At 42.1% G+C, this 21,912-nt stretch overlaps 1 protein-coding gene across 1 annotated transcript in view; it reads left to right on the top strand.

Annotated features, from left to right (window-relative positions):
* The first annotated feature begins 277 nt into the window (after positions 1–277).
* CIAO2B (cytosolic iron-sulfur assembly component 2B) overlaps positions 278–21,912 on the top strand; it is a 33,426-nt gene continuing 11,791 nt past the window's right edge. The window contains exons 1-3 of the mRNA XM_069233804.1: positions 278–472; positions 7,253–7,330; positions 11,340–11,465. Coding sequence (XP_069089905.1) covers positions 344–472; positions 7,253–7,330; positions 11,340–11,465 — 333 coding nt within the window. The 5' untranslated portion in view covers positions 278–343. The remainder of the gene's footprint in view (positions 473–7,252; positions 7,331–11,339; positions 11,466–21,912) is intronic.

Genomic DNA, 21,912 nt, shown 5'->3' with positions numbered 1-21,912 from the left:
TTAATTTATTGCAGTCTTTAGGGTTTAACCATAAAACTAAATGTTCATATGTGCAACTATAATATCATTTGCTTTACTTTTTAAGAATTTCGTAATTTTAAGTAGTAAATACTGAAAAACGACAAATGTACTGTTAATATGGTTAGACTCAGTCCTGCGGTCCTCTCACTTCAGACTCTACATTGAAAGGGCTACTTTTTAAGATGGCGGTCCAGTTAGATTTGCCCGGCCCTTGGTTACTGGGGCTTTCAGGACAGCTTTCTCTTCCGGGATTTAGGTCATAGCTTCCGGGAGCGGCTTCAGCACGTTACTTTTAGCATCGGAATTGCTCCCTTCTTGCAGCATGACCGGGGGGAATCAACTGGAAAACGCCAACCCGCTCATCTACCAGCGCCAAGGCGACAGGCCGCTCACCGCCCGCGAACAGGACGAGGACCTGCCGGACCAGATAGACGAACGGGAGATCTTTGATATCCTGTGCAGCCGGCTGTGGGGTCAGGGCTGTGTGGGAGCCTTCACACTATTCCGAGGCATCTAGGGAGTTTGCAGGCTCCTGCTAGAGGCGGGCGAATCTGCTAATTAAGAGAGTTCAGCCAAGGGTCTGGTTTTGCAGTAAGAGCCCGAGCCGACAACATTCTTGGCACGTACCTTGTGCAACTAATGTAAAAATAAGATAGACTCTTCAAACTTTAAAAAGTGAACTTCCGTAACCTGCATAACTGTTTCAACTTTAAAGCATTATGATATCTATGCGATGAGTGGCATGTATTCTTAATGGACCAAGGTGCGAATCTAGTCGTGCACCCGTTGTGTGTTTTTGGCTTTTAATTGAGATAAATATAGGCAATTGAAACAAGGGATGTTGTTGAAAGCCACATGTATTTAAAAGTGCTTTCAGACGTGATGATAATGGCAAAGTTGAATACTTTAATGTCTAGGATCACATGGTATGGTCTTTAAGGTTTCATCCAGGTTTTCTGGGTTGTGCAGTTTAGCCACTGGATAGGTAGAACTTTCTCCTGTGCAAGGTTAATCCTTTGTGACCAACTTCAGTAGACTGGTGAATACAATTTCAGGTATATGTGCTAAATCACTTTTCAACAAAAATACTTTTTTGTAGGTCGAGCGTGCAAGTGCTCTGGTCTATTGTAATCTATCTGTGAGCTTTTAACCACATCCATCGCCCATCACTAGCCCTCTTTCATGGGCTTGCCTTTCAAATATCCTTTATCATTGGTAAATGCTTTACATTTGTCCTTCCTTGGGGCAGTTTCGTTACCTCGATGGCCATCAACCCTGTTACATGGATAATTGCGCGTTTGCCAATACGTTTGACGGTGAGCAAATTTCATTTTACTTTTGTGTCTCACCTTCGTGCTCATGGCGGCCATGGCACTTTGAATCGGCTTGCTTATGTCAACTGTTTTACTTTTTTCTTTTTCAATTTATGTGGCAAGAAAAGTCCAGTTAGGAACTTACAACGCTTATAGCTCTAACTCGAGCAAACGTGAGACCCAGTGCAAATGCTTGCCACTTTTATTCTTTGGATTACATTTTATGTTGCTTGTGCACACTTTATGTATAGTAATATATAAATGTTGTTATATTGTGAAGTGCTGTTATATTACTTGGTGAAGCAGTGCTTTAGAACAATACAGTAAAAATAAATGAGGACCTCAGGCTGAGCCTTACTAGGCATTTGGCTTTAGACAGTGGTTTGCCCTCCTCTAACTCCTGGGTGAAGTGATCGGTGCTGGCGGACCATTTGATAAACACTTTTAGCTGTATCTATTCCCTTGTTAAAAGACAAAGCTTTTGAAACATTATTTTTGTTCATGGAGTTACACAGTTGCTCAATGTTTTAATGCACAGTGAATATAATGGTGATTCTATAAAGTGTCTAATAATCAACTTGTAAGTCTTACTTAATTCTTTTTAATACTTACATATAAAACAGGTAGGAGATATTTCACAAAATTCAATGTTTTGCGCATGGCTATCAAATGGTTTCATGTAATACCACTAAATTAAAATGAGTTGTAAGCTCAAAGCTAGAATTTTAAAGCTTCAGGCCAGTTGGCCTGACCTAATATGTCAACCCCTAGAGTGCACAGGTAAATTCTGTGGGCTGGAAAATGCTGATTCAAGCATTTAATTATAACAGATAAATTCTCTTGGCTGGATCAATCTGATTCATGCATTCAATTATATCTGTGTTCCTCAGTTACCTGCTCATGAAGGGTTTAATCCTCACCACCCATGGTAGTTTGCAATGTATGTCACTTCAGACTCCATGTCACTTAAAGCACACTATGTGAGTACTAATATATGGAAAACTGTGTTGAAGGCTCACTATGGCTGCAAGTTTTAGGGCTCTTGAGCCCTAGAAAGAAATGGAGGAAAAGTAGGAATCTTACCACTAAGGATATTTAGTTATCCAGAAACAGCTATACAACATATAAGTAAAGTTTAGCACCATTTGTTTTCAAAACATATTTTGTTTTTCCAATTAATTTTCTTTTTCGCCCACTATCATTGCATGCAAGTTTAACGTATAATAGTAGATCCTTAATTTCATCCTACATATGTTTTCAATTATTTTTGTTTAAGGAAATGTCCCTAACTTTTAACCATGGTCTGTCTGGTTTCTTGGCATACATTTTTCTAAGACTGCTTAGAGTTCTGCCCCTAAAGTCACTTTCCTAACAAGTTTCCATGTAGGTAGGGGCTTTCATGCCACATCTTTATCTTTATCTTCTTTGTCTATTCTTTGAGAACATACTTTTGACTATTGGATAGAATTTGACACTCTCCCACACCTGTCCTTATATTTGAATGATCAGTACTTATCAAGTGCCTCACTATTACTTGTTGAGCAACACAACTGAAGTGAATAAATGTTTTTCTTCAGTGTGCGTAAGATTATCATTGCCTTCAAAGGTTCCCAGCCAACAAATGTTTAATATATCTTACCCACTATTGATTTATAGTATGTCTGGCTTAATATTTCTTAGGTTATGTTAAGAAATTTTAGCCCGGGTACAACGGAAACAGTGTAAAATATTGATTATTGCATTAAAAATGTTACATTTGATTATGACATTAGCTCAGACCTCTCCTCTGTAGTTCAACGTTCATTTCCCTCCCCACCTCTTTATTCCAGTTATTGATTGCTTCTTCCTTGTTGTAGAGGAATTAGATTTATTGTGACACACTTATTCACTTGTTGCTGCACACTTTCTACTCTTGTATTTTGTTGACAGATTTCAGTTTCTGACAAATGCAAGACTGAATAAACTTGCATTTGTGCTAATTGCGAAGTCATCTCTGTCTGGGTGAAACATTTATCTGCAGATATAATTCCAATTTCATTAATTCTTCCTTCTACTTGGGGTCGAGCGCAAATCGCTCTGTCCCTGGTGTAATCTCTCTGTCGAGCGCAAATCGCTCTGTCCCTGGTGTAATCTCTCTGTTGGCTTTTAACCACACCCATGTCAAGCCCATCAGTTTGGTTTGTGGGCTTGCCTTTTGACATTAGCGTGATTTAATTAGTGAAAAGTATGCATACCTCATGCCTTTTCTGGTGTTTGGTCCTCAAGCGCCCCAGCCAACTACTGAAAACATACGAGGCTCCATGTTTTCCGTATGGTTTCTGCACTATCTTTTCTCTTTATTTCGTAGGCAGCGCGATCTCCCTGGGCAGTAGTAGAGCGCTTTGTATGACATCGACCCTGTTACATGGATAGTTGCACTTTTGCCGATGGGTTTCACTGCAAGCGAACTTCTGTTTCCTTCTGTGTGTTTGCTTTGCACTCATGGCGGCCGTCAGCTCACTTATGTAAAACTGTTTTACTTTTCAGTTCTTGTGGCAAGAAAAGTACGGTTAGAAGTTTACACCGCTAATGGCTTTAACTCGACTAAACGCAAGACCCGTTGCTTTGCAAATGCTTATTCTTTATTCTAGTAACTTTACTCTTGAAGGCATTTGGTAAATGGTACTTTTCCCATATTGGTATACATTGCACAAGAATTACCCTTTCACAGGCCTTCATTAAATTAATCTAAACTTGGGCTACACTTTTCATTGATCTTTTAAAAAGCCTTGGTGTACAGTTGGTACAGGCATCCCTGAGATTAGCTTCCTCACGTTAATGCCAAGTGTGAGTGTTATTTTTCTTTTCTTTTTTTTCTAACCTCAGTGATCAAATGGTGCAATCAATTGTATAGTAGTGGGCTCCTTTTGGTTTCCACCTGGTCTGGCCTTGCATATAACTACTGGATCTTTTGTCATTCCATGAGAAAAATATATATACATTTTATTTTCAGTGTGGGGAAACAATATTTGCAATGAGTAATGCCACCCATTTCATTATGAAAGGAATTTGGGGTAAAATTGGCAGGTGTATACAGTTATCCCGGCCTAACAAATATATTCTTAAATCGTCTACTCTTGCTAATTTCTATTTAATGCCAGTCTACTTAGTTGAGCTATCTCTATCTTTTTCACATCCATGACTGAAGTTTCCAAATCTTAAACTTTTATCAGATATTGGACTTTGAAAATTTCTTCTTTATAAGTCGATATTAGTTTAGCTTAGTTTACCCTATTTCCCATTTTGCACTTTCTCCAAATAGTTTTGTAAACTTAAGTATTTTCATGTTAACGCATAGTGAAATTGATAAAGAGATTTTATTTTTAATATTTTAACATGCAGGCAGATATGCATACAATGCTAGTGTTTATTCCTATTTGTGCAAGGTGAGTTGTAAATTATACAGACCAAGACGGCATGTTGGGAACCTAGGTACTGCAATTTAGACTTTCACCCGTCACCTCCCGTAATGGATCCTGCAGGTTTGAATATTGGCACAATCGTTTTGGCTTTACATTCTACCAACATTATTGAAATGAGCTCCCTTGAATTGGGTCATCATAAACATAATAGTCAAGCTCTTGGATACAATCTAGTCTGTGATAAGTGTGATCTGCAAGTATGTAATTTATTGTAATGATTTAACTACTGAGGAGGAAACTTCGAAGCAAGAATGGGAAAGTAATTCAGGAAGGCCAACAAAATCCTTCCAGGGAGTTGTCTATTTAATTTATTTGTTTTCTCACCTGGAGATTTGTATATGTACTGTCCTTCCCCTATGAGTCAAATTGTTGTTCAGGGTCACCACTGTATTCTTTAATGCAGCCCTTGCATACGTACAGCATTACTCCTGAGCAAATACATTTTTATTTTATATGCGGCACCCTGAATTGTAGCGGTCTGGACAGGTAATGTACAGCTTACTGATGGTCAGAATCTGATATATTATAGTTTTTGATGGACACAGTATAACATGGCACCTGTAGCTGTTAGAGACAGTGTTCCTCATAATGATTGCTAATGTTGTGAGCATTTCATTGTGGTATTGGTTTCATTTCTTTATTGCATGAATTTGTAGGAATACTTATTTTTCACAGAATTATTTGTTTTAATGTTTTTATGATATCCTGATGCATTTTAGCACATAGCATTTTTATTTTTTTCAGTGTTGCACAAAGGAAGTTATGTCAAACCTAGTGCTTAATTCTACAACTGCAGCAGTATCTTGACAAATAGCCTAAGGGGCAAGCTGGAATGAGGCAATGCAATCAAGACAGTTTGTAGGTTTTCTAACCAGGTGATACAAGAAGTATGTGAGTGAAAACAGGGTATGAGTTGCATCCATAAATAGGTGCTATGGGTATACAAAGGATGAAATGTTCGACCCCGAAGATGGCATGCATGAAGAACAGTGAGGGGTCTTAGTGTGCACAGGGAGCTCTTAGGACCTGGGTGTGCAACATTCACAAGCAAATTGAGGGCAATATGAGCAGAGTAGAATATTCATTGAAAGCTGTGGCTGACTACCGTGCCTATGGAGGCGGATCGAGTAGGTTTAATATTGAGTACCTATTTAAGTGTTGTATAGATGTGAAAGAACAAACGAGGAGTAGCATGGTCTTAGAGTTGAATTGATAGTTGCTGGGTGAAGTGGGTGTTAAATTGAATTGTTGGTGATCAGGCACTGGAGAAACCAATTATCTGTTGATGCTACTCTTATTTGTCTACGATTCATTTGTGAACTAGTCTTTTTTTTTTTTTTTTTTTTTTTACTTTTTTTTTTTCTTAAAAAAATCCTGCCCAGTGTTTGGTTGAAAAGTAGCAAGATCTAGGGTTGAGTATACCTCTTTTAATGAATTTGCTAATTGTTTGTTTTTCACATTTGAGGTGGTATCAGCAAGTGTCCTTCCCCCTTTATTACCTTACCTTCTCCAAGTTTCATTGGATATTAATCAGCCCTGGCAGCCAACATGTTTGATTATCACAGTTGAGGTATAAGTTTATTATTTTTCAGAATGTAAAAAGTTAGAAAGTGGGTAAAATGCGATAACGCCTAATTGGCCTTTTTTTTTTTTTTTTCTTCTCTTCAGAAATACTGAAGGCAAACTTTACAATTTAGTCTTGTCTGGCTATACTCCCTCTTTTCTCCTGAACCTTTCTAACAAATGAGCAGTTGTGTATCTAGCTGTTAAAGTGAATCACTAGGTTGTGGGTAAAGAAAATGCTGTGTGTTTTGATGGCTTGAGCTACAGGATCTACCAAGTCGCCCAATGATAAAAAGCTGGTAATTGAGTGAGACTGCAGGGGTTCAGTCTGTGGTGAGAGTTGACATTTTGGTGTCATCTCTCAGAAGCCATACTAAGAGAAGGTAAAGCCATGGAAGATGTTCAAGCAGAAGAGGACAGGTTGAAGAAAAACAAAAAACAGCAAGAGTCCTATTTACAAAGTATGGTGTCTTTCTTAAAGTACGCCCAAGACACAAACCAGGAAAATGGCCCTGGTTCCTGAATGGTTTGAGTAGGATGGAAATACATTTTAAAGCTATCTATCTTGCTTAAAACAGTTTTAGGGTAGTCAGAACTGATGTACAAAGGTGTATTTTATTTTTTTAGTATCCACAGTAGTCTTCAAAATATCTTACTTCAGTGGGGGGTGGCATTTATGAATTAGGCAATCTTTCGTGGCTTGAGACAATCTGGGTGGGGCTGGAAAACCTTTTGTCATTTTTGGTAACCTAATTAAGAATTACATTTTCTCAAGGGTCACGATTGTGTTTTTTGACGGGAAATGGGTTCGATTACGACCTAAATTGGTGAACTTTGCCTTTCTGTGAATTTGTTAAATCTCAGCATCATCTTTTTTCCTTAACATTTCTACATCTTATTCGTTCAATCAATGATCCAGAGCATCCCTTGAGCTTAGAAGAACTGAATGTCGTAGAACAAGTTCGGGTCAAAGTAAGTGTTCCTTTTTTAAATTTAATTTTCTTTCTTTCCTACTCTTCTCACACTTTCCTAAATTTCCTAGTTCTCCAGAGAAGTTGTTTGCCTCTACTTTGCATTGTCATTGCCTGTTTTCTACTTGAATCAATATATTTGTAAGCTAGAAAGATGGAGGTCCAAATACTTGGAACCAGTACAGATTTTAATTAAGAATAGGAGCAGTAGTGAGTGTGTGGGGTGGTGTGTTTTTATTTTTTTAACGCTTAGTGTGGAAAGGTCACAGAGACCATTTTATGCAGACCTGGAAAAAGTCTCAATAAATGTAAGGCAGAACCATGTTGTAACCTCATTATTGCTTTTACTGTCTGATTTTCCCCCCCCCCCCTCCCCCCCTCCACACACACACACACACACCTTCTTAAACTTGTTTGGATGTGTCTAAAGTGCACTGTGAGAGCTGAATTGATGATTATTTTGTGTTTCAATTGTGATTTCTGCAATCCTCAATGAAATAGTCTGAAGTAAAAACTTTCTTTTTAGGAATTCTAATATTAAAATTAATTTTACATAGTTAACTTAATAGGGCCAATCTTTATCAAAAGATGGTGTTATATTTTAGTTTTTGTGGCCATAGATGGTCCTACCACATTGAATAATTGCTTTTAATGCTAGCTCTGTTTCCAGGCGATTGGAAAGATAGGGCCTCATTATGAGGCTGGCGATCTTAAGATCCCGACTTGTTGACGGTGGGTGGAGGTCTTAATCCGCCAGGGCAGCACTGCATGCAGAGCTGCCCTGTGGAGTACAACCTCATTCTCAGCCAGCCTTTTCATGGCTGTACCACTGCCATGGAAAGGCTGCCGGAGAACAGGTGCATTGGGCCACAGGGAGGCCCCTGGCATGGGCAGTGCAGGGGTCCCTCTGTCCTGCACCCTTGCAATGTACACTCTCTGCGCAAGCAACAGCATTACAGTTGGCTCGATTATGAGCAGGAAACAATGCAGCCACCTGTTTCCTGCTAGGCTGATGGGCAGAAACCTGGTGGGGAAACACCCAATGGGTCCTGCGGAGTGGTCGCCACTATGGCCCATACTCTGATCATCTAAAGGTTTTCCATGCTGGACCAGAAATCCTGTAAAGAAACCCCCCTAAGGCTAAAGAAAGGTTTGTCCCACATGTTTTCTGACATGGTAAGTTTGATCATCTTGCATTGGGTATACTGATGTTTGAAGATTCTGCAAAATTGGCAATCTGCTAAACTAGATGGTCAGTTGTTAAGCCTGTAGTTCACTTCTTGCTTCTGGTTACAGAACCTCTACTGTAGGACGTGTTAATGGTGTCACCCAGTCCCTCCAAGCACTCGTGTTTCTGGCTAGTTATGGCCTGTTTCACATCCTTCACTAAAATACTTCTTCAGTGGGGTTTCCAGCTTTGTAATCTGCAGGGTCCTCTTATAGCTGGATTATGACTTGCATATTCTAAAACATGGCTTTGTTGTGTTTGCCTCATTCTTATTAGTATCGAAATCCCCTGTAGGTTTTTCTGCACTGCAGTGCCTTCACAACTACCTGCCTTCTACTGCGCCCTGAGCAAGTGAGGGTTTGTGTTTTTCTGCTCTACCGTACTGGCTCCAGTACTCTTCATCTCTATCAAGAACCCTCCCCACAATGTGGAAAAATTGGGAGACCCAATGCACATGTATCCTTGATCTTGGTGAGGTGAAGCGGCTGACTGTATTTGTCCGCTTCTCTTCCATTCCTGCCCCTTAACCAACACGCCACTTTCTCCCATTATTTTTTAAGAATGATCTTTGGCTAGTTGAACCCAACACTGGAAATTTGTAATAATGTAGATATGTGTTTTAGCTTCGTATCTGTGTATAGTCTCTCTCCTTCACTACCCAGATTGTTTATCTCTAGACCAAACTAACCATGTGAAAAGGATTTCTGTAAAGCTAATTATACTGAAAGTAGAGGTGAAGGTATCTGCAGTACCCCTCCTGGTTCTGGCCTCCCTTCATTACTACATTTTGTTCTACTACCCTTTTCACTTCCACCACTTTGTCATTGTCATCTCTGAATAAGTGATTAACAACTGGATAAATCTGAATGGTACTCATTGATAATGTAGATAACTATCCTTTATAAATACTTCAGCTGTGCTCACCCCAATTCCTTCTCATTCATCCGTTGCTCCCCTCTTCACCTGTCTGACACATTTGTGTAATGCCCGGTGACTAGCAATAATTCTGGGATTGCAAGGGTTAACCACTCTGTTCTCCTTTCCTACCTTCTTACTTCCCTCTGTGCTCTCTCTCATCACTTCCTTTCTCCATTCTAAAGTGAAGGCATAGACCTAAAGATGCCAGAGTTAATGTGTTTGTATAGTAGTCACTAGTATTGCATATCTTCTTGGCCTAATGGTCTCCACCTGCAGTCACATTCATAGTTGAACTGAGCTTCTTTGCAAATGTATTTAAAAAAAAAAAACACTCCTGGCCTGCTGCCATGTCCTCTCTACAGTCTTTGTAGTTCTTCTCCTTCTCTCTTCCCAGTCTCATCACTACAGTCTTTCTAGTTCTACCCCGTCTCTCTCCTACAAGGTCTTGGAGTACTTTTAGGGCTTGCTTCGTCTTCATCTGGATGAGAATTTGCAAGGAATATGCCCAAAGAAGCTTCAGAATACCACAAAAATATTGCCATAGTCACACAGGCATATATTGTCTAGGATGGACTCCAGAAAGACCATAATCCACTCTACTGGTAATCCATGAAAGAGAAACCTAATTTAAAGTGGTTAGTATAGCAAACAAAGCAGAGTGAGGGGGAAAGTATCCACCTACCTCTCATGACGATGGATTTAGGTTTTTTTTTTTTAACCAAATTATATGCCCTCAGCGACCAACCAAGTTTGAGCTGATGAAGACAGAAGGGGTATTTGGAGGCAAGGTACAGAGAACCAAGGAACACAGCTTTTGTCATGCATTACCAATATATATTTTATTTATTCTTTTTACTGGAGCAAAACAGGATGCATTTTCTTCATTAAATGGAGAAGGACAAACTACCTTTCCATCATGCAGGAAACCATGGGGCTATAAACACGTATTTGTCTCCAAATAATGTCCATATTCTTTTTGGCCAAGGTTTACTGTAGTTGTGCAGGGAAGGAAGGAGGGAATGTAATATGGAATATGCCTTCCAAATTCATAAAGACGGAAATCAGATAAATCATACCATAACGACTTCCTACTTCTTCCATCCTATTTACGGAAAATGAGTTCTTGGCCCTCATTGTGAGATACCTATCTTAGCCTGTGAAAAGAATGAGAGCAGGTTCACATTTTACATTTGGCCCAGTAGTTGAATGGATTTGATTACACCTACCACAAACACTTAACAGAACTACCCAAGTACCTTTGAGCCATGCCTGCATTACCAGTGTTTTATAAACGAATGAAATCAAGGCTGGTCACCAAAACCTAACAAACATTTTGCAGCCAGCACAGCTTTCCCACCTCTCCCTGTCCCACGATAGGGTAAAAGAACTACCATGCAGTTAGTGAACTACATAAATGTATACATCTATGTGCAGTACTTCACTATGCTTTACTTGTTTGTTTGTATGTAAATCTAAACTCAACTAATTTGAAAATGTTCTGTAAAGCTATCAGTTGGTGGCATATTTGGGTTTCTGCAAAAGGACCAAAAATGACATGCTGGTGTCGTTTTTTTAAAAACTTTAAATATACAAGCAGTGATGATTTTGCATCACCACAAGGGTAAAACTTTAGAAGTGTTTATTTCAGGATAAAATATTACATGTGGTATACAGCAAATATGAAAAGGTATTGAAAAATAGATGTGATGCTCTGTAAGCCCCTGTGGTTTGTTTTACCAGATTATTTTAGGGAATTTCTTTATTTGGACAACCACAAATCCATATTTAGGATCTGTTGCTGTTTTATTCTTCAGTGTTTATATCTTGTAACAAACATCTCTGCTTATCTTTACCTCTTCTGCAGGTGAATGATGATGAAAGCTCAGTATCGGTAGCTTTTACTCCCACCATCCCTCACTGCAGCATGGCAACATTAATTGGTCTGTCAATTAAAGTGAAGCTTTTGAGATCGCTCCCTGAGAGGTTCAAGGTGAGAATTTGTTTTGTCAACGTAGACGTAGACTGTGATGTATGTGTGATGAAATAGCATTGTATAGCTCCCATTAGCATATTTCATTTAATGAAATTGTCTGTCTCCCTGTGACACGTGTATATCAGGAAAGTGTTGCAGGACTGGTTTCAGTAAGAAAAATTAAATCTTTATTGGCTTTTCTATGCCACTGTCTTCAATTGGTATGGCATTGCAGTGCTTTCAATAGTATGGGACAGCTGTTCAATTGGTTGACATTGTAGATAGCAGTGTGCTGGACGTTCTCAAACAAGAGTGTCATGATGATAACAATACAGTTGCACCATTCTGGTAAGTGCCTTCAGGGTCCACTACATTGGCTGGATACAGCGGAGACACTGATGGCATGATTTTCTTTACACTGTCTTATTTTCTTTAGAAGAGAGACAGGGTCACACCTAGTGAGTGGTATAATCTGTAATGATATCCCCTGTCAGAGCGTCATAGCATGCCCACTCCCTAAAGGCAACAGGAGTGTAGGCCGCACTCACTGTACACCTTCGTTCAGGTGATGCAGAATTAGTGTGAGTCTCTTGTGCATTTTAGTTTGTGTATCTGTAATGTAGCACAGATGAAGCTGGCAAGTCATTTCCTCATTTCCGAATGGCATACCCTCTTGCATATGTTGGAATGCGCACTCTGTATTGCACAGGCTTAAAATGTCCGCCTGTGTTCAATGTTTAATTGAAGGTGACACACAAGCGTCTGTCGTTACGTGCATAAAACAGATTTGCCCTACACAAAGGAGAACCAATCTCCTTTCTCATGTTGAGAGCACTGACGCAATGGGGTCCTTTGTGTTCCAAAGGGCATAGTTGTTGGGCGTTTTTTTAATTTTTTTTATTAATTGCTGTGGCTGCCGCCAAAGTTCCCCCTTTTTTACATTTTTATTGTGGTATATATTATGCACACATGCCCCATTCGTTTAGCTTCTTGACTTTGAGATATTCGTTATTAATGATAGAAATGTTGCTTTTGAAATGTGTAATGCTACTTATCTGATGCAGGCAAGTATTTCACAAAATGGGCATGGACAGAGTGAAGATTATGCGGATTCTGCTTGTTAGAAATGGGGTCTTTGGTTCCCCCTGTCCAAGCAAGGACCCGCAGTCTAGTCAGGGTAAAAGAGAATCACCCTCAGCTAACCCCTGCTTACCCCCTTGGTAGCTTGGCACGAGCAGTAGTCTTAACTTAAGAGTGCTAGGTGTAAAGTATTTGAACCAACACACACAGTACCTTAACGAAAACACTACAAAATGACATAACACAGGTTTAGAAAAAAATGAGAATATTTATCTAAACAGAACAAGACCTAAACGACAAAAATCCACAAGTCAAGTTATCAATTAAAAAGAAGAAAAAAAATCCTCATGTGTTTAAACACACACGAACACTGTTAGCGTGAAAATGAACCTTGGGTGCGTCAAAAATAACCCAGTACGGGCGAGTGTGCATCAAAAAGGGCTTGTTTTGCGTCATTTCTCCTTTTGTCGGGTCGGGGCACGTCGTTTCTTCTCTCTGCAGGAGAGCGATGCGGTCAGCACTCTCGGGTCCAGGCAGGCCTTGCGTTGTTTTTACATGCCCAGCAGTACTTGCATCAGAAATCTAGCCGCACGATGATCCGAAAACCACCCATCACGGGTTGCAATCTCACCAGCCTCCGTCAGCAATGCTGCACTTCGTTTCTCCAGCTCCGTTTCTCCAGCTCTGTGCGTCAAATCTTCAGTTCTGTTACAGGCGAGCGTCTATTTTCATCCACGAAACTGGCGACGCTTCGATTTCCCAGCTGCAGATCGGAGTCACGTTGATCTTTTCGCCGCACAGTGTTCTGTGCGTGGATTTCTTCCTCTTAGGCTGCTAGTTTCTCCTTTCAGGGTCCCAGGAACTGGATGGGCACCACAGGGCAGAGTAGAAGTCTCTCCAGAGACTCCAGGTGCTGACAGAGAGAAGTCTTTGCTGTCCTTGAGACTTCAAACAACAGGAGGCAATCTCTAAATCAAGCCCTTGGAGACCTTCACAGCCGGAAGGCACACAAAGTCCAGTATTTGCCCTCTTACTGTGGCAGAAGCAGCATCTGCAGGATAGCTCTACAAAGTACAGTCACAGGCAGGGCAGCTCTTCTCCAGGCAGAGGTTCCTCTTGGTTTCCAGAAGTGTTCTCAAGTCTGTGGTTTTGGGTGCCCTTCTTATACCCAATTTCTCCTTTGATGGAGACCTACTTCAAAGCAAATTCTCTCTTGAATGTGAAATCCTGCCTTGGCCATACGAGGCCCCAGACACTCGCCAGCGGGTTGGAGACTGCATTGTGTGAGGGCAGGCACAGCCCTTTCAGATGTGAGTGACCACTCCTCCCCTCCCTCCTAGCACAGATGGCTCATCATGAAAAGCAGACTACACCCCAGCTCCCTTTGTGTCACTGTCTAGTGTGAGGTGCAACCAGCCCAACTGTCAAACTGACCCAGCCAGGGAATCCACAAACAGGCAGAGTCACAGAAATGGTACAAGCAAGAAAATGCTCACTTTCTAAAAGTGAAATTTTCTAACATACAATCTTAAAATCAACTTTACTAAAAGATGTATTTTTAAATTGTGAGCTCAGAGACCCCAAACTCCACATGTCCATCCGCTCCCAAAGGGAATCTACACTTTAATCAGATCCAAACACCACTCTCCGAGGAACGCTCATTTTACACAGCCCAGCCCCCCCCCCCCCCCCCACCTGAACCCCACCCACCCTTCAGCGAAGCTCTGTGGTACTTCACCCGCCATGCCCTCACGTCAACAGATGCATACTCCTCGGCGACCGCAACTTTCACCTTGACAACTACAGTGACCCAAACACAGCCACCCTCCTGGAGAGCCTCGCCACACTCCGACTTACGCAACTGGTAAACCTCCCCATGCACTCAGCAGGTCACACCCTCGACCCTGTCTTCTCTGCCGGAAACCACATCTCCTTCTCACACATCTCCGAACTCTACCGGACAGCCCATTACTGCGTCCACTTCTCCTTCACCAAGATGGTCTAACTGCTCCAAGCCCACTGTCCCCTGAGCAGGAACTTGACCAAGGTCACCGAATCCCAGGTCACCACCACACACTGCGGACGCTAGCATCTCAGCTCACAGCCTCCGCCAATGGATCACTGACTGTGCCAACACCCTAGCCACTCTAAGGAAACCCGCCGGCAGTCAGCACCATAGGAGACCCAGCTGGTCCCTCTCCCCGCACCCCCATCCTCGAGGAATCCAAAAGCACATGCAGATGACTCAAGAGAAAGTGGAGAAGCAATAAGAGCGTTCTACAGACCACAAGGCCTTCAAAGATGCCTCCCACCACCAGCTCATCAGATCAACCAGGAAATCAGCCATTCTGGAGAGTCTCAACACCAACGCACACAACAGTAAGGAACTTTTCACCATAATCAAGGAATTCACAAATCCCGACATGGGCACCATTGACAACCTCGCATCAACCTTGATGCATCACTGTCCATGGCCATGTCAGTGCCATCCCCTCATGCTTCCACACCAATCGCTTGCTCCGGAAGATCTTCAGGTGGATCCCCTTCAACACATGGAGAACAGTCACCCTAGCACTTGTAAGCAGCAAGCTTGACTACGGCAACAAACGCTAGGCTGGAATCAACAAAAAACTCTAAGGAAGACTTCAGAACGCCATGGCTAGACTGATTTTGGACATCCCCAGCCATATCTCCGCCCACTTCAGAGACCTACACTGGATCCCCGTCAGCAAACGCATCGCCGTCAAACCGCTGACCCACACATACAAGACTCTCCACAATATCGGACCTGCCACCCTCAACCACAACCTCACCTTCTGCACCCCCTCCTGGCAACGCCGCTCAGCACAATTGGCCCTCGCTACCATCCCCAGGATCCAGAAGAACACTGCTGGAGGAAGATCCTTCTCTTACCTTGCCGCTCAGACCTGCAACTCGATGCCTCTCCACCTCCGGCAATCCCCATCGCCGGCTCAGTTTATGTAGAACCTCAAGACCTGGCTCTTCGACTGACCCGCATCCTCTACTAGCGCCTTGAGACCCTAAGTTGCACTCTATAAATGTTGCTGATTGATCGATTGACTGTGTGGTACCTTCCTCATGAGTTGCAGGGGTTGCTGCACACCATGAGAGGCTGCAGTATCTTATTGGTCAGCAAAGTTGAGAATAGTAAATGAAACTGTTCATTTACTTTCACTACCAGGCACACCTCCCACGCTAACCACAACCTTGCCTAATGAGCCATTACATTTACTGAGAAGGTAGAAGCAGAGTGGTGGCAGGGATCTAAGCAGCAGCAGAACAAGCCACAGTCAAGGCAAGTTATGTCCAGGCTGTAGACTCCAACCTGTTCATCAGGAGCATCTTGCCCACAAATCTGAGAATAGGCTGTTTTTGTCTGCACCACCTCTGCACAATTGACATTTAAGATCAGTACCCTACCACATGTGACTACACTTGACTGTATTTATTTATCTTTGACAGGCTGATAGACGGCACCAATAAACATGCTGTGTTTAAAACATCCAGATTTTCACTTGTCTCCTGAAATACTACATGATTCTTTTGAATACAAGGGAAAACCGATTGCAAAGTCATCTGATAGCTGCTTTAACAATGTCCGACACTCATGTAGAAGTGTTTTTAATTTCAGAACTTTCAGTAAATATTGTGAAGCCATGCAGGTTAAGAGAGTACATGTAATGCTAAAAGCGGTTGGTGGTGACTATGAGTACAAAAGTGTGTGCAATCGAAAGCAATGTCTGTGCTATTGACTTTGGCTCATGAGAGACCATAAAGGCATGTGAAATAGAAATATGTTGCATCCAACTTGTCCTTTCGGCCACTCATTTCATTTTACTGTATGTTGTTAGCATTTGATCAAATCCTGCAAACTGGGTTTGTTCAAAGCCAATTAATTAGTCCTCTTATTCAGGTCTATTGCATTTTGAATGTGCCTAGTCACATGATGGTGCACTTGAGCATTCAAGGCTATTTCTAGGTACATCTATTACATCCTATCCAAACACACATTTGCCTTTTGCCAGCACCAGTTTAATATGATTATTTCATGACATGACCCTAAAAGTCTATCCCTCCCACACCAACCCATTGAGCATAGCTATGGCATCCTGCCTGATTTACAGCTATAAAAGGAAAACAGATTTGTGGTTTGGTTGAGGGCCTGTTCAAGTATTGTTGTGTTAGTTACTGTCACAATGGGCAGGTTCATCCATTCACCATTATACCAAAGGTTAGTTCCTTGTGTGACACATCACTTAAAATATCTGTTTACCTCGTAGGAACTCACTACTTTCTGCAACCTCATTGACCAGCTGAATGAAGGCAGGAGTGATTGAAGCTGATGAATCTCTCCACTTAGACTTAGTAAAATGCCACTGGCTACAAACTTCACCAGAGACAGAGCTTGTTTATCAACCTCGTCCAATAATTGAAGAAGGTGCTTTTGTCCCAGTGGTCGAAGAGAAGCGAAAGTGCTAGATTTACAATTGCCTATTCTGGAAATTAAAGCAAGTTTAATGGCCGATATTCTTCAGTCGTGTTCCGACTTAATTTGAGCCACTATTCCCATTTAATGATGCCCTTGTATACTTTCTAAGGGTCACTTGGGCTAAACCTTGTTTGGCCCTTCTTGTCAACCAACCTGTGTGCAGGTAGCACAGGCCAGCTCTTAGAGGCCCTACCTTTTTGACTAAACACCCTACACCTAAAAACCTTCTGGCTCTGGCATCCCAGCATCTATCTTCCCAACCAGTGCAGCAGCAAACTGCCTTTTCGGGGCAGAAGGTGTGATGACTGCTAAGGCTGTTCATGACCGCAGTTCTTCTGCTCTTCCTTCCCCAGCCGCCCCCCCCCCCCCCAAAATACTGTAGCTGTTCCCAAACTGCTTTGATTTATTCTCTCAGACCTGTGATCAGCCGGTTTGGGCAGGATAAAGTACTTCTTCAAACCAATGGGTTTTACAAATTGTTCAAAGGGACTCCCATCAAACGAGTGCTGGACTTGAGTAGTGTTACTCACATTACTTCCTTGTGCGGAAGATGGATGGAGGTCTATGCTTGAACTTCGGCACCGGAACCCCTTTCTGAGAGAGGACGTGTTCAGAATGCTCACTCTGCCGCAGATCAAAACAGACCACTGCTGAACACAAGCCAATGGGCTCTTGATCTCATTGGGGTTTTCTGTCAATGAGCTGACGTCTCACTGGATCTCTACATGGAATATTCCCTTCTGGGGCCTATCATGCGCACCATAGTGTTCTAGGCCTTTCTACCGCTCCAGCAAGTATGGGACATTCAGGAAATTATCCTGTTGTTTCAGGCTCGGTTCTGGGTGTCTGTGAGGAGGGTTCTTGTGCTCCTGACTCCACAGTATAACTTAACTTTTCATTGGACTCAACACTGGGGTTGCCTCTCCAACTCTGTCCAGATCTTGCAAGAGACAGGTCAGGATCTTCTCCGGTAGTAGGTGAGTGCCACCCTGACAATTGGAAGGTGAATGTCCGTTCCCAGCTTGGATGCTACAGATATAACTAATGTGTTGTTATTGAGTTGAGAAGGCCATGTGGTGAGGTGGCCATTTGTGGCTTCTGGTCTCCATCAGAGATCTAGCTCCGCATCAACCATTTGGAGCGTTGGGTGATCAGCCTGGCTCTGAAAGCTTTTCTGCAGGCCTTCAAGGCAAGGCTGATACAGGGCCTAACTGACCATCCATCCACCATGTGGTACTGCAACAAACCGGGTGAGCTGGGACTCTGGATCCTGTGCCAGGAGGCTGTACATGTCCAGAGATGGCTTCACCAGCAGAAGATTTCTGGTAGCCAACCACCCAGCGAGGTCCCTAAATGCTAGAGGAGCTGAGTGGACGCTGACATGCAGACTCAAGTGGTGTCCCCGTTCTCGGGTAGGACAGGGTATCCTTGATCAGTGGGGCATGGCTTGGCAAACTCTGTTCACCACCGTCCAAAATGTGCAGTGTCAAAGATTCTTCAGTGTGGAGTTTCCCCCAAAAAGAAAATTGGGAGGGGCATGAACTAGTCACTATGCTGTAGAGACGATCTCTGCAGCAGCTCTCTTGCCCGGCTTGACATCCTGCACAAATCCGCATCCAAACAGAGTAACCCACACAAGCGGAAATTCACACACTGCATGGCCCTTAGCCATACATACTCCACACTAGACTACATGTTGGTAGCTAGAGGCCAAGTCTGGTATGTGACACAGGGGACATATATGGGGAGAGCACTCTGACTACTCTCCGGTGTGCTCGTCCTACTCCATTTCTGCATATAGAGCATCATGCATACCAGCTGCCAGTGTCAGCCTTATATGATGCGTAATTCCGATAGATAATGTGCAAGACATTCAGAGTATTTTAACTTGAGCAATAATACAACCGCACCAGAGCAATAGAATGAGATGGTACACTGGTGGTAGCGCACAGCTTTGCCAGCTTACGTGTAACTTCAGCGATTAGGAGTTTGGACAACGAAATCCAGAATATGGATAGGTATCTTGCCCATTAACAACACACTGTCGGGGGAGACTCCCAGGCTGAAGCTTGGTTAGAAACCATATGCACAGATATAACAAAGTAAACAATGGAGAAGATACTGCTGCAGAACCATACGTTCTGCCAGTTGCTACACAGGGAGGTAATTACTGTCCTGGGTTTGGAGGCGGGAACAGACACCAGAATGCATTACAGCCATTAGAGGCATAAGTGACATATTAGAAGATATGCATGAGAAAATAAAATAACTTCCACACATATTTTCAGTGACTGTACAAAAATCCACACCCTGTACACGCAGAGACTCCTAACCAATACTGGTGGTACAGGGTCTGCGCAAATTGTTGCAGGACCAGAGAATGCAATTAGAGGAGCTTCTTACTCTAGATGAACTCAATGAAGCCATGAAAGAACTGAACGCCACTAAAACGCCGTGGCCGGACGGGCTACTGGTGGAATGGTACTGTATGTACAGTTACCAGCTTCCTTACAAACTACTACAGATGTATCAGGAGATGCTGGAAAAGGGCTCCCTTCCACGCTCTGTTAGATAGGCTGTGATCATAGGCATCCCAAAACTAGTAGGCCATGATCCAGGACCCCAACTTTAGGCCATTGGTACGACTCGGGGGTTGAGGGATCGGTTCTAACATGATTTCTTTTGTAAGATATGGATGCCTAGAGATGTAAAATGTGAGATAGCAAGTCATCACTCTCTGCCTTTTGTCTAATATTATTGGATTAGCAACCATAGCCGATAAAAATAAAGGTTTTCATATTTTTTTATAGCATACAAATTCATCATAATATGTGGAAAAAACGAAATCTAATTCTACCAGATTGGTTTGATTCAATACAATTTAAAAAAAAAACTGCCTGTTGGCAGTGCCTTTCCCCAAATTACCAGCAGGGTTGTAATGACTCCCCTATGTCTAGCCAGAGATCTCTGCCTGTGATCGTCCATCTTTTTTTGTGAATCAGGCCCTGTTTCTTACTCTCATCGTTCATCAAAGTCCTTTCAGGGTATGCACTCATCACTGCTCAAGATCATTAATGACTCCTTCACTCGAGGTATGTTTCCAGAAGCTCTTAAGATAGGCTGATCCTTTCTATCTGGCAGAAACATGCATTAGAATCTGACCTTACCAAACAATAACCCTTCATCACTAATCAAAAAAGCAGTCTACACACAGTTTCTAGAAAACATCAACACCAGCCATCTCATGCATGATTAGCTATTCTGCTTCAGTTCATGCTGCAGCACGAAAGCAGCTGTTTTGCAAATCATAGACAACAGCCTCCTCACCACAAAGGAGGATGATACCTGCTTGCCGATACAAAATAGTATTACTATTCGATACATTCAACCTTGCCTTCAAGTGACAATGTTAGCGTATGTTTTTTGGAACTCAAATGGTCCCAACAATTGTCAGTACCTTCTTTTTTCATGTTAGACCTGAATGCACAGTGGATGCCTAAAAGGGCATTTCGATAGTATGCAGCTGAACCTGAAGAGAAGGACTTGCAAGACAACAGCTATAGAGTGTTTCAGAAAATTTAGGTTTTCAACTGCCTGCAAGTAAGTTGGTTGTTTAAACCTGTCTCAAGTCTGTTCCAGAATGTTGCTCTATTTTAAAACAGATTTCTAAAAAAAAAAAAAATGGATTGGGGAACATTGAGTGGGTCGCAGATGAAGCATGATGTCTAATATCGGTTTGGAACTGCAGTCAGAGATAAAAACATCCAGCACTAACAACAGAGTTGTAAACTATGCACAAGGACCTGAAGATGGTTTGTAGTTGGTAAAATTTGGATGGATCAGGATGAGCTTTGATGGGGCACCTATACATGCAAATTTAAAAACATGCAAACTACAAGCATTTTTAATTTCCTCCTGTTTAGGAACATTCTCAGTTCCAAAAGAGTGCCATTGCCATAGCTTAGATGTGAGAAAATTACTACCTGGGCAACTCAACATTCGCCTGGTAAATAAGAGAAAAATGTGTTCACACTCATAAAAGGAGTGAAGCAGGTACCAGATGTCTTACTGACAATGACAGTGTGGAACCAGTTGTAATCCCCAAATTTCTATTGAGCCAAAAGGGTAGCACCAAGAACAGACAGCCACCTATTAAAAGCCAGTTCTTGGCTGCTTGCCTACATATAGGACCACCGTTTTAGAATGCCACTGCAGTGAAGCAACTGTACTAGACGATGGGGATGCGGACTTAGGCTTAGATAAGTAGTTGTCACATCGGCATAGGTAGAAAGGGAAAGAACAAAGGATTTAATCAGTGTGGCAATGTGGCCAGCATGAATGTTGAACAGCGTGGGGATCAAACGAGATTCTTGAAGCACTTACAAAATGGGCTCAAGGACAGTCCCTGAGGGACTGATGTTGTAGGTCTCTGAGGAACATAGAACATTAACAACTCTTTATCGGTCCATGCATTTTATCGGTCCATGCATTTTTTATACACTTGCTTTCAGAAAAGAGCATTAGTGTGAGAGTCTACTGTAGAGGGCAGCAAAAGACAGCATTTATTTGAAATCACTCAGTGGGACGTTTATTATAAGGCTGGTTGCTGCACTTGCTTAACTGTGAATAACTTTTTATTTGGGGAAATTGTGTTTCTGATTTACTTTGATTGCTGTTATTATGGTAATTTATGAATCGTGTTGGAGAAGAAGAATTTGTGTTTTGCTTTCTTCCTTTCAAATATATTGCAGAAAATATTCTGGAGAAATTTATTTTAGTTTACTCTTCAGATTGCAGTAATTGGTGGATCAAGGGTAACCTGTTTAGTTTCCCAACTTTTGTGAAATTAGTTTTATTGATGCCTGTTGCAATCCA

This window comes from Pleurodeles waltl, chromosome 5 (genome assembly GCF_031143425.1).
Source record: "Pleurodeles waltl isolate 20211129_DDA chromosome 5, aPleWal1.hap1.20221129, whole genome shotgun sequence".
Taxonomy (NCBI): domain Eukaryota; kingdom Metazoa; phylum Chordata; class Amphibia; order Caudata; family Salamandridae; genus Pleurodeles; species Pleurodeles waltl.
Note: the sequence above shows the minus strand (reverse complement) of the source record. Positions and strands in the feature narration are given on the sequence as shown.